Source organism: Streptopelia decaocto, assembly GCF_964273445.1.
Source record: "Streptopelia decaocto genome assembly, chromosome: 3".
Classification (NCBI taxonomy): Eukaryota; Metazoa; Chordata; class Aves; order Columbiformes; family Columbidae; genus Streptopelia; species Streptopelia decaocto.
In genome coordinates, this window is record NC_138656.1 from 85,151,624 (window position 1) to 85,166,044 (window position 14,421).

General features: G+C 37.1%; 1 protein-coding gene across 6 annotated transcripts in view; it reads left to right on the top strand.

The window, feature by feature from the left end:
- The window catches only part of UBE3D (ubiquitin protein ligase E3D), an 83,090-nt gene that overhangs the window by 17,705 nt on the left and 50,964 nt on the right, over positions 1–14,421 (top strand). For 4 of the 6 annotated variants that reach the window (XM_082049661.1, XM_082049659.1, XM_082049657.1 and 1 more), the window contains one exon: positions 5,177–5,346. In XM_082049661.1, the coding sequence (XP_081905787.1) occupies positions 5,177–5,346 (170 nt within the window). Of the gene's footprint in view, positions 1–5,176; positions 5,358–5,617; positions 5,783–14,421 lie in introns of those variants that run through there. The other 2 variants (XM_082049660.1, XM_082049662.1) reach the window with 2 other exon arrangements.

Genomic DNA, 14,421 nt, shown 5'->3' on the forward strand with positions numbered 1-14,421 from the left:
TAAAATTATTATTTATGCTGATTATGATTCTATGTGTAAAAAAAAATAATTTCTTGTGTTGGTAGTTCTGAATAGTTCTGTTCAAGTAAGAAATTTCTCTCCTTTTTTAGATCTAAGCAGACATACATATAGAAATTTTCTCTATTAATACAGGAATGAAAGTACTACTAACGCACCACAGGTAGTACAGAAATAATGCTGTGTTTTCTATTCGGAAAATATGGAAAGCTTAAGTTTTGACATTATAATATACATCTCATCTTTTTGCTCCAGTGCTTCTTATCTTTAATCACCAGAAGTTCATCAAATTGTATAGCATCTTTCACAAATATTGTCTTAAGTCAGCAGAGAGTACTAATGTAGTCAGTACATTGCACTGCAAAGTGAAGTGCAAACAAAAATAAAATTGCCTATTATACTTAATGTTCTAATGCTGTTAAACTTGGTTAAGCTTAATATTTAAATATTGACAGCTAAATTCCTCAAACTTTGAAGACAGATAGAAATTTGAGTCTACAATTATCTTAATATTATACACTTGGTATAACCAGAGATGTTTTCTTTTATTCATGAACTAAATACAGGCACAGAATTTGTAATTTTGCAGTTTGTATGAGTAATTCCTAGACATGAAGATAAAGAAATACATGATTGTAGCTTCCTGCCCTGGATAAACTTATAGATGTACTTTGTTGAGATAGACAATCTGATTAAATAAGCTGTTTTATAGGTACATTGCCCAAGTTCTGTAGTTTCTGAACATCCAGATTCTGACGTAAGTGTATATCTGTTGCTTTCAAATAAACTTTAGTGTCAAGGTAACATTTATAGAACCACTGAGAAATACTTCTTCTTTGATGATAAAATAAGCTCTCATGAGCAGACCCATAATTATCGCTATGCATAATCTAATTGACGAGTCATTAAAAATTATGATTTTTCCCTTGTAGCTTATCTGTTTCCAAGTTATCTAATATTCTGATACTTGAGTCTAGTAGCTTATATAGAGTGAACTAGTTATTTCCTAACAGAGAAGTCAATTTATTTAGCAGATTGCCATTATTCCTCTCTCTGAGTTGCATTTTTTGCCAATATATTGATCAGAAGAGCAGGATGAATTAGCACAGAGACTGGCATCTCTTCCTTTTTTTTTAGTGATTTATTACTTTTTTGTTTGTTTGTTTAACATCAGAAAACCCTTACCCATGTGCAGGGTGAGGTTCTAGGTACTGTACACACACCAGCAGGTGTTCTGGAGTCATGGGTTCAGTTAGGACTCAGGCCATGTGGACACAAGTGTAATGTAAGCACAGTTCATATTAACAATTGCAAACAGCTAAACAGTAAAAAATGTAGGTGCTTGAGGCTGTGAATACACAGCCAAGTCAGACAAGTGGTCTTGTCACTGATGTATCATGGACCAGCTGTCCCACTTGTTTGTTTTGACAGTGAGCCAAAGATTCTCATTCACAGTGTTTGTGCTTACATCCTTGAATGCACAGCCTGGGCTGCCTAGGTGATATTTAAGGTTAAAGTCTCTTAAAAGTATTTTAATTTTTTTTTTAACCACAAATATTATGTATGCTCATTTTCCTTATTTCCTCTGCATGTGTCACTTAACATAACCAGTTACATTATCTGCAGATATCATCATGTGAGTTTCTGTTACTTAAGTTGGTCATAACCGTATTCCTGAAAGCTATATATTTCTTATGTCTGTTTTTAAAAGGCTGACAATAAGGAAAAGTCTCTTTGTCTCAGGAAAAAAAAAATAATGTGGCTTATACAGACTTTTTTACATATTTTAACTATATCTCTGCCCTCTTCACAATCTCTAAATGATTAATCATTTGCCTCTTCTCTTCACTCCACTGTTGAAGGTTCCCTGCCTTGAAGCTGCATGACTTACAAGCTAAGAATAAGGTGGGGACAGCAAATGGATAGTCAGATAGGAGAACACAGGCAAAAATGGTACATTATTGGTCAGCATAGCAGCGTCTTAATGGATATAATTTTTTTTCTGTGCTATAATAAAGGATAGGTTTGAAAGAGGTAAATAAGTAGTTTTGTGGATAGATAGAGGGAAATCATCCTGTGGATGGGATTAGCCTGTTAAAACCCTAAAAGATACAACTGTTAAAATCAAAAAGTTTGTGGTAGAGTTTAAAGTCTTTGAATACTAACTCCAGTCTTTCAATACGGAATAAAAGATAGTTGCTGGAGTGGGATTAGGCTGTAAAGTGCTTTGAAAGTAAGGCAGGTTGTATTTTTTCTTTGAATGGAAAGGGAGTGGGAAGATATCGCAAGAAAATTAATAAATAACAAAATGGGAGAGACTTTTCAGTCAGATGCTGAGTCTTGTATAGGAGGGCATGAGCCAAACGACTTTGCATTTGTCAAGGTTAGAGAGGGAGGCTTTGAAAAGATCAAGATGTGAGATAATGAGTACCTTGTTGAGACTTAGCTGCCCATATCTCTTAGAGTTTTATTCTTTGTGAAATATGAGGAAGACCACATCTTTATCTGCGTAGTCTGAATGTGAGGACAAAGAAGCTGTAATGAAAGATGTTTGCATTAGCGACCTGTATGATGATGAAAATAATGGTAATATCTGCAGTAACTAAGGAAGAACTAGCAAGGAAGAGCAACATCAATTTTTAGCCATGTTAAATTCAAATTGATGCCTAATTGTCTACAAAGTGATGCTGGAAATACAGGCTGAGATTTTAGGAAACTAATCATAGGATATAAATCACAGTATTTCACCTGTTTGGATCAAGTCACACTGAGATTTGTTGTAGCTTTTCTCCTAAGAACATTTTTGAAAACTATTGACAAGGTAATTTAAAAAGCAAAATACCCCCTTGCCAAAACAAACAAACAAAACACACACACACAAAACCAAAACAAAAAACCCAAACAAACCCAAACAAAAAAACCACTAACAACAGCAACAAAAAACCCACTAACAACAGCAACAAAATACTTTCTCCTGATGCTGTCATTTCAGAAAAAGTGATCTATCTGCACTATGAATAAATTCTAAATTTGATCTGCTTATCTTTCTATAAAGGTTTTTTTCTTACTGGAGTAAGAATTTTGTTGAAAGGAATTTTGTTGTACAGGTGCTGCTGTACAAAGTAGTAAAGAGGAAGGAAAGGTTGTACATTGGGAGGAACTTGGTTGAAAGCACAGATCAAAATTTGAAACCATGTTAGCCGGACATAATGTGTATAAATTTCTTTGAGTCAACACACTGAGTCTTGGTGAGTGATTGTTCATTCAGACTAAAAGCATGGCCAAAAAATAATTCATGCACGAGGAAAAGAAGGAAATTCTTGCTTAAAGAAGCAAATGTAGTTTTGAAGCCTATTTTCTCATGACCAAACGTCTCTCCACTTGCAAAGAGTCATTTGCTTTCTCTGTAATGTGTCCTAAATTATTATTATAGATCTGGTGCATTGCTGTTGAGACAAAGACATACTCTGAGCAAGTGGTAGAAGGTTATTGTCAGATGCCATGTATTGACACTTGGGGTAGAAGGAAGTGCTTTTCAGATGGACTGTGTTGCAAATGAAATGGTTTGGTTGCTTTCTCTAAAGCAAGATGCAGCAGGATTCTGAAATGACCCGACAGCTGTTGCTGTGTTGTTCCCTACACTAGTCTAAAGGATATTCACCTTCTGAAAAGCATCTCAGGAGGCTCCTTCACAGGGAAGCATTAATAATTTCAGAAGGAAGGAACTCTGTGTAGTTAAAGCTAAGTGTGTTGGCAGTGGCCTGTGTGTATAGGACACTTCTCTTTTTTCCCCATTTTCTCCAACACCTCTTCAACACTTGTAATGGTCCTAGCTAATGAGGTGTATTTTGCAGTTTAGGCTATGAATGCATAGGGTGAGTTATCAGAGCAAAACTGATGAACTTGCGAAGACAAGTGCAGTTTCTTCTCATCGTTTGTGTGCACATGCTGAAGTGATTCCCCTCCTCCCATCCCTCCCCAAGGCATCTTTATCAATATATCTCATTCCTCCTTTATGGAGCTTCCACTATGATATTCTGAGCCTTGAGCTCTGATAAATTGTGACTGTCACATTCAATTATGACATATACTATGTGTCCTGTTAACAAGTGGCTTTCTCCCTCCACAGGGAGTATCATATGCCTGCTACCTAACATCATGTAACTTGTTTTACTTGAAGCTGATTTGGTCATGAGAAGCAGAAGATTACTCTCTAGTGAGCGGCACCGCATAAATACTGTTTTCTATGATAAATATTTCATATATAAACATTTCATACAGACCCAGGACTTGTAAAAATTGATTTCTATTGGTAACTCAGATCACTTCACTACTGCAGGCTGTGAATACAGGAAAAATCTGATTTTTTTGGACAGTGCTTAGCATGAAAGCTCTGAATCTAAGTTGAAAGACTGATGCACAGTCACACAGAAATCAAATAAGATCCATAATGTGATGCCAAAAGTTCAGATTTCTCAAGATTCTCCCTGGTAAATATCCCATGAATTTCTGTGAGCAACTAGTGGTGAAGAATGCCAGTCCCATTATCAAATAAAGATAATAAGATTTATTTTCCAAGTAAAAGTCTGTTCCAGACACTCATAAATCCCAGCCTTCCTAAATCCCAGACACATTAATTGCTGTCTTTTTTTCTTGCATGTATTTGCTCTATCTAGTCATAACTATCACGATTTTTCTAAAAATCCTTCATTATTGGCACTTCCAGTGGGCAGTCTTTTAGTCCCTGTCTTTAGCCCTCAGTTGTCCAACATCATATGTTCAAGTAATTCCTAAAAAAACCCCTATAAAATTAGAGAAATAATGCATTTGGTACTGCAAGAGATGGACTGGGACTGTTTCTTATGTCACTCTAAAAGGGAATGTGCTGCAGCCACAAAAAGAGGTAGCTTCACAGAAATAATGATCTTAAAAGTGATTGTGATAAATCAGGCATCAGTTTATTGTATTAACTAATTTTTCTCCAGTAGAGGCTGTGAAGGCTGTGCTGAATAATAAAATGTCAATTTATGTCTATTAACACTTTGTTAGAAACTTTGTAAGCATGTGGCTTTAGTATCAGATGATTTAAGAGCAGAGTAAAACAGCAAATTGAAATTGATGTCATCTTCAGTAAAATAAATTATTTCTTTATTTATAGATATGGCTTTTAAATTCTGACACACTGCTGGTGGAGTCGTCAGGAAGTTCCTCTTCCCACAGTGTTTTTACACTATTTGGAGATATTTCCATGCCTAGCTCTGGACCAGTGGGGACCTGGAATGCTGTCAAAGTCCTTTACCAGCCGTGCATTAAAAGCAGGAATAAGGAGTAAGTTAAAGGTGTCTCTCTTTGAAATTGCATACAATTTAAAAAATATTTTTAATTTTTTTTTCTTTTTCAGCAAAATAGGAATAGTATTTGGTTTCTGTTACAGCCAGAGAGAATCTGGTGGTTAAATTTTTTAACTGTAGATAACTTAGCTATGTGATACAAATAGACGTTATTGCCTTTATACAGGAGAATAACGTGCTTTTTCATGCATCTCTTTTTTACCTGTGTTAACTCAGTGTGCACTTTTAGAGCTTGGTCATTTTTCCAGCTCTGTTGGCAGAAATGGGAAGGATGCTGGTGCCGCGAATCCCACAGAGCAGCAATGAATTCTGTCTGTAGAGTCCCAGGACATGCTGCTCTGCAGCCGTAGCTCCAGGTGGTGTAATCCAGGGAGGAGGGAAAATTGCAGGGAAATAAGGAGCGTGAGCTGACTCCTGGATGATGTGTAAGTTTAGCCAGATGTCCCTCTGTCTTCAATGTCTGTGTTTCGTGTGAAAATCTGATCTCAGCTGTCAAGTTATTTATGGGAGTGACCCTCTCTGCACTCCCACAGTAAAGAATTTGGAACTCTTCAGTACACCTGAAACCAAGAGGGCCAAGGTGGGTAGTTACTAGTTTAGCAAATTATACGTGCCTGTTCTAGCTTCAGTCTTGACCTTTTTTTGCCTTAAAATGGTAGTTTTGCAAGAGAAAGAGCTTTTTGCAGGACTGAAATCTGTCTAAGCCAAGTAATTTTCAGTACTACAGGTGTTGTCTGGTGGGTCACAATAAATCAGAATGATGACTATATCTGTATACACAGGCGAGACATCTAACAGTGTCCCAGTTAAAAGATAATTGTGCAGGTAGCCTAGCAGGATAATATGAATAATGCTGTATCAGTATAACATACTCTCAGCATATCCTCAAAAGGAAATTAAATTATTTTTAGATAAGATTCAGAAGTTCATTGAGTTAGCAAATTAGCCTCTATGTGTTTAACTGTAACTTGCTTTCAGCCCATTGGTAGCGTTATTTCAAAAAGGAATGGAGCCCTCAAAGAAGGAAAAAGAGAAGAGTCGAGCAAGATGGTTGTGTACAAGGCCATAAAAATGTTTTTCTTGGATGTGTCCAAGACTACTGTAGCCCTCATAAATGAAACATTTGTTTTCAGCAAGCTTTGAAGTCTACATTGCGAAAAACATACACTGCCTAACATGTTAAAGTCTTTATCTGTTGGAGAGCAAAGATGATAAAATATTGATTAAGCAGGGGCTCCAGTGTTTGCAGGTGATGGAGTATGATTTTAGCATAATTTTCTGCTTTTTTTTCTGCAATGATAGAACATATTGTTTTTGTATAAGTCACATTTAAATAGTTGTTTGGTTTTGTTGTTTTTCCTTTAAACTCTTGGAAAGTAGATGACAGATCTAGAGAAGTATGAATATATTTAAAATTTAGAAGACATTCCCTTCAGACTCAGTACACAACTAATTTATAGCCCAAGACCTCATAAAACTGCAACAACAATGTTGTCTCCCTCAGACAAACAAATGTGGGTACGAATTTAAATATTTTCGTAGGAGAAATATACACCTACAAGAATGTGTGATTCATCATAGTGTTTATCCTGAATGTTGCCAAGTCCATCCTTTTTATTTTTCAAACAGATCCAATATTGAATAGCTGAAATAATTTCTGACATAGGGAGAGAATGCAAAATTCTAGTATTTAGAGAAAAGGTCATACTACATTATTAATGTTATTCATGTCAGAGAAAAAGATTACCTTTATTAATGTAGTAGCTTCAAAAGTTCGGTATTGAAAACCTCTGTGACCTAAATGTTACTTAGTGATCCAAAATGCATCTTAAAGTATTAGCATTTAAACTGCTCATTCTTAGAATGGGAGATATTGCAAGAACCACTACCAGTCTTAAATCTTACTGTTTTGCTTTTCAAGTTTCAGTTCTTTATCACCAAGAAGATTTAATTTCCTTAACACACATTCAGTTACTTTAACATGTTATTGAGATAAGTCATATCTATTTAGTCACTTGCCTAGCATTCACAAATGCTTTTCTTGAATGGAGTTCTCAGCAGCAGAATCTTACTGTGAGATTATATTCATTCTTTTCACTTCCCCAGGCAGACATGTTACAAATTCTTTGTTTCTAAAGATTACTTTGTATTTATCTTTAGGATTTTGCAGTGAGCAGAAGGCACAACTGAGGTTTTAATTCTCCTCTGACAGTAATTGCCATCTACCCTGTCCAGTCCCTGAACAGATGCAAAAATGGAAGAGAAAGAACAGAAGGTTCTTTTTCAGGTTCAGTAACTGTTGGTTTAGTATTGTGTTCCCATTTTTGTATTTCTAGTAAAGAACAGTGAAAAGAACACCAGCACTTCAGTTTCCACTAACTCATTTCAGTTGGCTTGAAGTATTGCGTGAATATCTGCAATAAGACTGAAGTCTTTCTGTATTGAACAGGAATGTAAACACAGCAGAAAGAAAAATATCAAAACTAGTACAACTTGCCTAATGCAATGTGTTTGCATTTAGTTCTCAGATATTATTTCAAGAATGCTGAACAAAGTATCTGATTTCGTGACCAATGCAAGTTCCAGATGGTTTAGATGCCCACATTCTGATGATAATTATAATACTTAACTTGCTTTTTTCTGCTTGTGGCCTGGACCCCAACAGTTGCAGGGGATAAGGCTGTTGGATGCCAGAGAGTCTCTCCAGATGTTTTGAGTCACCAGGTACACCTGGGTCCTGTCTGATTCCTGCAGTGCCAGGTCTCATCTGTGCGATGGGAGGGGAAGCACCTTTCTACCTGTGGACACAGCAGACTCTGTGCTAGGTGGCTGGGCTATAGGTTTAGACAGATTAAGGTGAACTAGAAATAATAGCATTTATTTGTAATATCTAAATATAATAACATAATCACACATTTGTAAAACGTGGGTGAAGAAATGAAAGAAAATATGTACTTAGTCTACTTATACAGGCATAAATCTACTTACTCTGGGATAAATACATGGTTCTGTGATAGCAGTTGAGGTCTTGGGCTTAGTGAAATTCTCCCCTCGCAAGCTGCCTCTGCTAGAGAGTGCCTGCCTAACTGGGTTTGTCCAATAATTCACATTCAGGCACTGCCTTTTCGAAGTAGTCCTTGGGTTAAGATTCCTTGGGATGCACTTGAATATTTCTCTTGGGGAGAGCATAGGAGCTTTGATATGTGATAATTCATTTCAAGGCTTCCAGTGTCAGGAGAAATTTACAGTCTCACTCCAAAACTCATTTTATTCCTTCTTTATTCAGAGCACAGTTCTGCAATTCTTCATAATTAACATAATGCTTATTTATATTCCTCAGATATGGAAGTGGTTTTTTTCCCCCTTCGACTAGGAATTATGTCCCGTGAACAGCACCGTGCTTCAGTGACCAACACAACTCTCTTGCCTCCAGTAAATCACTGGCCTATCCATCCCTGTAGCTTACATTCAGTATTACTCTAATTGTTAACAATGCACAGGAAACAAACATTTAAGTAGGATAAATTTTACTGGTTCATTACTGGCTGCTGAGTGATACCAGCTGCAATGATAATTAACTTGTTTGTAGCGATAGCTGTTTGAGGGTTGCTGATCCCAAAACCCGCCGTAACAAAGCTGTGTTCTGAGTTAGGCTGAACTTTGCTGAGAAGGTGATTACCCCTTGTGTGACGTCTGCCTTTTTATCAACAACATGCTGATTCATGTTCAATTTGTTGATCTGCATTGACTGTCAGATCCTTTCCAGTAGACTGCAGCCTAATAAGCAGCTGTCCTGTCTATGTGCAGTTGTCCATTGTCAAATTACATGTTAATTTTGTTCAGAACTTTTTTTCCTGTTGGTTGTGGCCATTTTGTTTTCCCATATGTTGCTTGCTGATGGCCCTTCCCAGATTCACGTTGTCTGTGAATGAAGGAAGCATCTCTCTTGTTCCAGGCTCCGGGAGAGCGACCGAGATATGGAACAGAACCAAAGTAAGAACATGTCATGTGGAGTTTCTCTCCATCTGTCTTTGTTTGGGAAATAAATTTATAACAGTTGTGCTCTGGTTATTTTCTTCTCTGTATGCTAGACTGCATTGCTGAAGAACATTCAGTAGATTTTTTTAAGGCGTTGTGAAGTTAAGACAGGGTTAGGTATATCTAGACATGTTATTTATAATGTATTCTCCTTGCAGAGCCCTATTCCTCTGATCTTCCTGAGGACAGCCTTTATGTGTTGTGTTGATTTGTATCTTATTCCTTCAGCTGTTAAACAGGGCTGGAAACAGGTGTATCTTACGTGTGATAGCACAAGTTCTGGGTAGGTCTGTCTGCAGTTGGGCTTCCAGCCCTTGTGAGAGGTTTATGAGCCATCCTTCTACAACAAATTAGCTGTAATTACATGCTGTCATTTCTTCTTGTCATCTATGAAACAGTATGTTGTGAGTGTAGTTGAGTCCCATTAGAGAAGGATGCCTCATATTTTCTGTTCTTAGATATTGATGGCTGGTGTGTATGTGATTATGTTGGTTCCCTCTGTTTTTCTCTCAGCAAGGTTCCTTTTCTTCAGCTACAAATCTGCTGTGCAGACAGAAGAGGTCTTCCTTTCAAGTAACAGGCTCTTGGCAAATAACACCTTATGTAAACAACCTTGACTGCTGGGAGTGATAATGGTAAATACTGCTGAAGTGTTTATGAAACATGTATGGAAAAAATTGAAAAAATGGCTACATGGCAATTGAACCATACCTTGATCTAAGAAAATATATGTGAAGGTACAGTTAGAGGAAAATCACACATTTCCCCTAGTGTGCTAGAGAAAGCTTTGTCAGAAAGTCATTGGTAGCTTTTTACTTTTCATATGCATCTAGAGTCTCTCTGAATGGTTTACAGCTTCTGCAGAAGTCTCCCCTATCTAAGAATTTGTTGCCGATAATTTAAAAGTTGAAAAAGTCTTCCAGAAATTGTTCATTTTATTAGCTTTAGAGGGACAGAATAAGCTAGAAAAATGAGTTTAAGGGTGAAAACCTGGAGTTTTTGAGTCCCAATAGTTTTCTTTTTTAAAGTCCATGTATAGTGAGCTGTTATGAAACTTACCAATGTATTCCAGAATATTATTTGTCCTGAGAATGGCTTTCATGCTGTATGTGACTCTAGAGTAATTCACCTCTCATAAAAGCACCAAACTGTATACTAGTTCACTGATTTTTTGTATGTCTGAAATAAAATGCCTTTTCCTAGTGTTTCCATAACTCTTGCCTGTAGAAATCACGTGGGTGCACACAGACCACTCAGTTGATTGACTGAGCAGCAACCAGTGTTTTGCTGTTCTGGGCTCTCTTTGAGGTGATTTCTGTAGGATGATAAACTTCTTGTGCTGTATCTGGAATGATTAAATGAGTGGGTGTAATTGTAAATGGAGCGTGAAAGATGTTTTATTTCAGATTTTTTTTTCTGTTCCCTTCTTGAATTCTTTCATGGTACCATGTTAAGAGAACTGACACCACAGGAGGTGTGGGTTGCCTTAAAAGAGTTGACTGAGCAGTCAGGCAGAGCTTTTTGAAAGGTGCAGTCTGATACCAGTCAGGGTCTTGGGACAGGAAGGGAAAAAAAATACTTTTCATAGTTCAATAGATATGGAAGCTATAAGTCCCCTGAACTTTGAATGCTTGGACTGAAGCTTGGAGGGAGACATGAAAGGTCCATTCCGAGAACTATTTTTAGCTAGAGATCATTCTTCGGAAGAAAGAACTGTTCTTCAGTACTGTTAACATCCTTTCCCATCTCTGGAAAAAGATGTATACAACTTTTAAGTATAACTTCCAGGAGAAATATCCTGAAATTTGTTGTTTATTGAAAGTAGACCTGCCACATGCAGCATCGTTTTATGGTAGTTACTTGAGAACTTCATTCTTGTTTCTAAACACAGATCTGATATATCTTTCCAGCTCTTCAGAGCTGACATATTTTTGGTATCTACTTTTTCCAATTTTAAATAGTCTTAGAAGTACTAATTGAAGTAAGCAAGAAATGTTGGAATAAAGCTTTGTCTACCAAATAAGGTCTCTTGTATTTTGCTCAAAAAATTTGCTGATGTTCTCATTCCAGCTGAATTTGTTGCTTAGATTGCCTTTTTTGCTCATCCTTTGAAATTTAGCACAGAAGTCAGAGGAGGTAGGGTTCTGACTGTTTTTTTTAAAAGCAGATTTGCGATCCCAAATCACTTAGCCATTCGTTAATTATCTGACCAATGGCCAGCCTTGCTTCTTGTGTAGCATGAAGCATGCTGATGTGTCACTGCTAATTTTGCAGGGTACTGCTGTTGTACTCTTCATTAAAAGTGTTAAGTGCTATATACCTAGTAACTTGAAATAAAAAAATAGGAAATTAACTATAAGTGCTGTTGATTAGTTACTTATGTTCTTGGTTTTTTTAGAAAAAATAGATAAACATGTTATTAAGATCTCCTATCACATTTAACATGCTTTTGAATCACAATTTGAGATTCTGTAAATATGATAGAACAAAAAATACAGTTCAGTCTTGTATACTTTTTCCTGTATTATTCTTTATTTGTGATGGTGTGATTCAGGTAAGCACAATTTTGGTGGTTCTCTTGTCTCTCTGATTCATGTTGCTGCAGCTCAGCTTTGTGGCGAATCTCAGGTTTGGCAATGGGAGAAATATCAAGTTGAATGGGAAAAAAATGTGAATTAAAAGCAGCAGGACCATCTGAAACTGATTTTAAATGTATAGGCTGAAACAACTGTATTGCCAGGTAGTTAATTCCACTTTTATAGGATGATAAGAATGTACGAAATGCCACGCTGGGCCAGAACAGTGTACCATGTAGCCCAATATCCTCCCTCTGACATTCAGAGATGTTCTGTACAGTGGGATGTGAGCCTCAGCTCTTCCTTGTAGTGCTCAGCTCTGAAGTTGCTGTGTTAAGGATGTCAGAGGGTACAGCCCTGCCTGTTTCCTTTGCTATCTCTTTATGCATCTTTCGATCATCTATGTGAATAAACACTTTTGACCTTTCTGGTGCTGTCTGCCTCCACAGTCTCTTGTAACAGCAAGTTCCAGCAGTTCACTACTGCTGTGTTGTACTCTTTTGATCACTTGTATGTTGATCTTCCTGCTAGTTTCACTGAGTTGCCTCTTGATTTAGGACTGGCGGATTTAATTAAATATGATTTTGCATTCATACTGGCAAAATGGGCATGGGGATCCAAAACTACACTGGGATTACAGTGTGTGGTGTTCTTGCTGATTGCATTTACAAGTTAGATTTACTGGCCATTTTGCTGGAGGGACAGCAGTGTCACATCTATTCAAGTCTTATTTGACACATATATATATCGAGTATATTCATCTTACTTTTCTTGTAACACTGCTTTTTTGAAAGCCAGATAGTTTAAATGTAATAGTGATGATCCATTGAGGATAATTTTATAATCATAGGTCAAACTATAGCAGCTTTCCACTGAGAGGCTTATGGTTTGTTTGTTATAGATTTACAAAGACTGTTGGGTTCACTTGGGAGCTGTAAGTACTTAAGTCCTATAATGCCTTTTAAATGACAGACTCCATTTGAGCAGGCAGGCAGGAATCCTATAACGAGCCAAAAGTGAGAAAACAAAACTTATAAAAGCCTGTTGGACAGATTGCTGACAAGAACTGCTTAAACCTCAAAACTTGATTTACTGAATTCTGGGATCCTGGGCTGTTTTAAATTAATTAGCATTTGTTGTTTCTATTGTATTTCTCCATGACAGGCTGCGTAAACTAACAATGCTTAGATTAACAAAATGATTTAGGCTGCTAATTTTACTTGCAATACTTTTTAAATCAGTGAGGCTAAAGCAAATTTGGAGCATATGACTTGAGACCAAGGAAGGCTAATTTGTGAAGTTGTTCAGGATATTTCCATTTGTGTGTGGCAACAATAGGATATTGCTGTTGGTTGCCTATTTTAAGTGCTGTAGCATCAAGGACAAACAGAGCAAGCTCCTTTGAATACTCGCCATAAGCTATAAATGATATAATTTGTATAACTAATAGGCATAATAAGCGATGCCTGTGTAGATATCAATGTTTGAGGCAGAAGAGGAGGAGATCTGGTGGAAGGTGTTGTTCCAGGGAATAAAATTGCTGCAGAATTTAGAATTTCAAATATTTTGCCAAATTTCAGTCAAATAATTGCCAAATGCAGGACTATTAGAACTACTCAGAAGTGAGCTGTTGGATTTACTGTGCCCATTTCCCTCCTGTGTATGGTTAAGAGTTAAATTTGGTTTATATTCTTCCATTACCATAATACCTGTTAAGCCTTCAAATTTTTCCTTACTTCACAGTGACACTGACTGGATTCTGATGTTCTGGAGTTCTCCATAGTCCCAGAGGCAGGAATACAGAAATCACTTGAGTGTTCCTGTGGGCCCTGATTTTGCTGGCTTTCCTGGTGAAAGCAAAATTGTACAGTTACTCCTTGAAGATGGTTCTTCAGTGGAATGACCACAAGCATGTGTGTCAACTGGATGTCCCTGTCTCCAGTGCTGCAGCTGGGGCTTTTCAGCTGGTAGCGATGGGCAGCTGCATAGTAGCAGAACTCGTTAGAAGTTGGGTTTTAAACTGAGCATGATTTTTCTTTCCCCTGTAGATGCTGATTTCTCTGAAAGCTCCAAAACTCTTTTATTTTAGTATGGAAATGTTTGTTGAGGTAGTTACACTTTCATATGTACTTCTGTTTCCATACTGGCTGGCTTCCCATCTGTCCTGTGGCTCTCACAAAGCAATACGGTTGAGCAATATAAAGTCTCCTCATTTTTGTCCAAAGTTGATATCTTGTGATAGAAACAGTTGTATGGCCTACAGAGCACAATGCTGAAGCATTTCTAGGTATTTTTTACACTATTTTTTTTTCCAGATTTTAAACTTCCTCTGGAAGTTGGGGAACACTTCCAGCATAATCCAGCATAGCTTTGTCCAGCTGGAATTAATGCCGGTAATACGAAGAGTCATCCTCTGAAAAAGGGAATTAAAGGGGCTC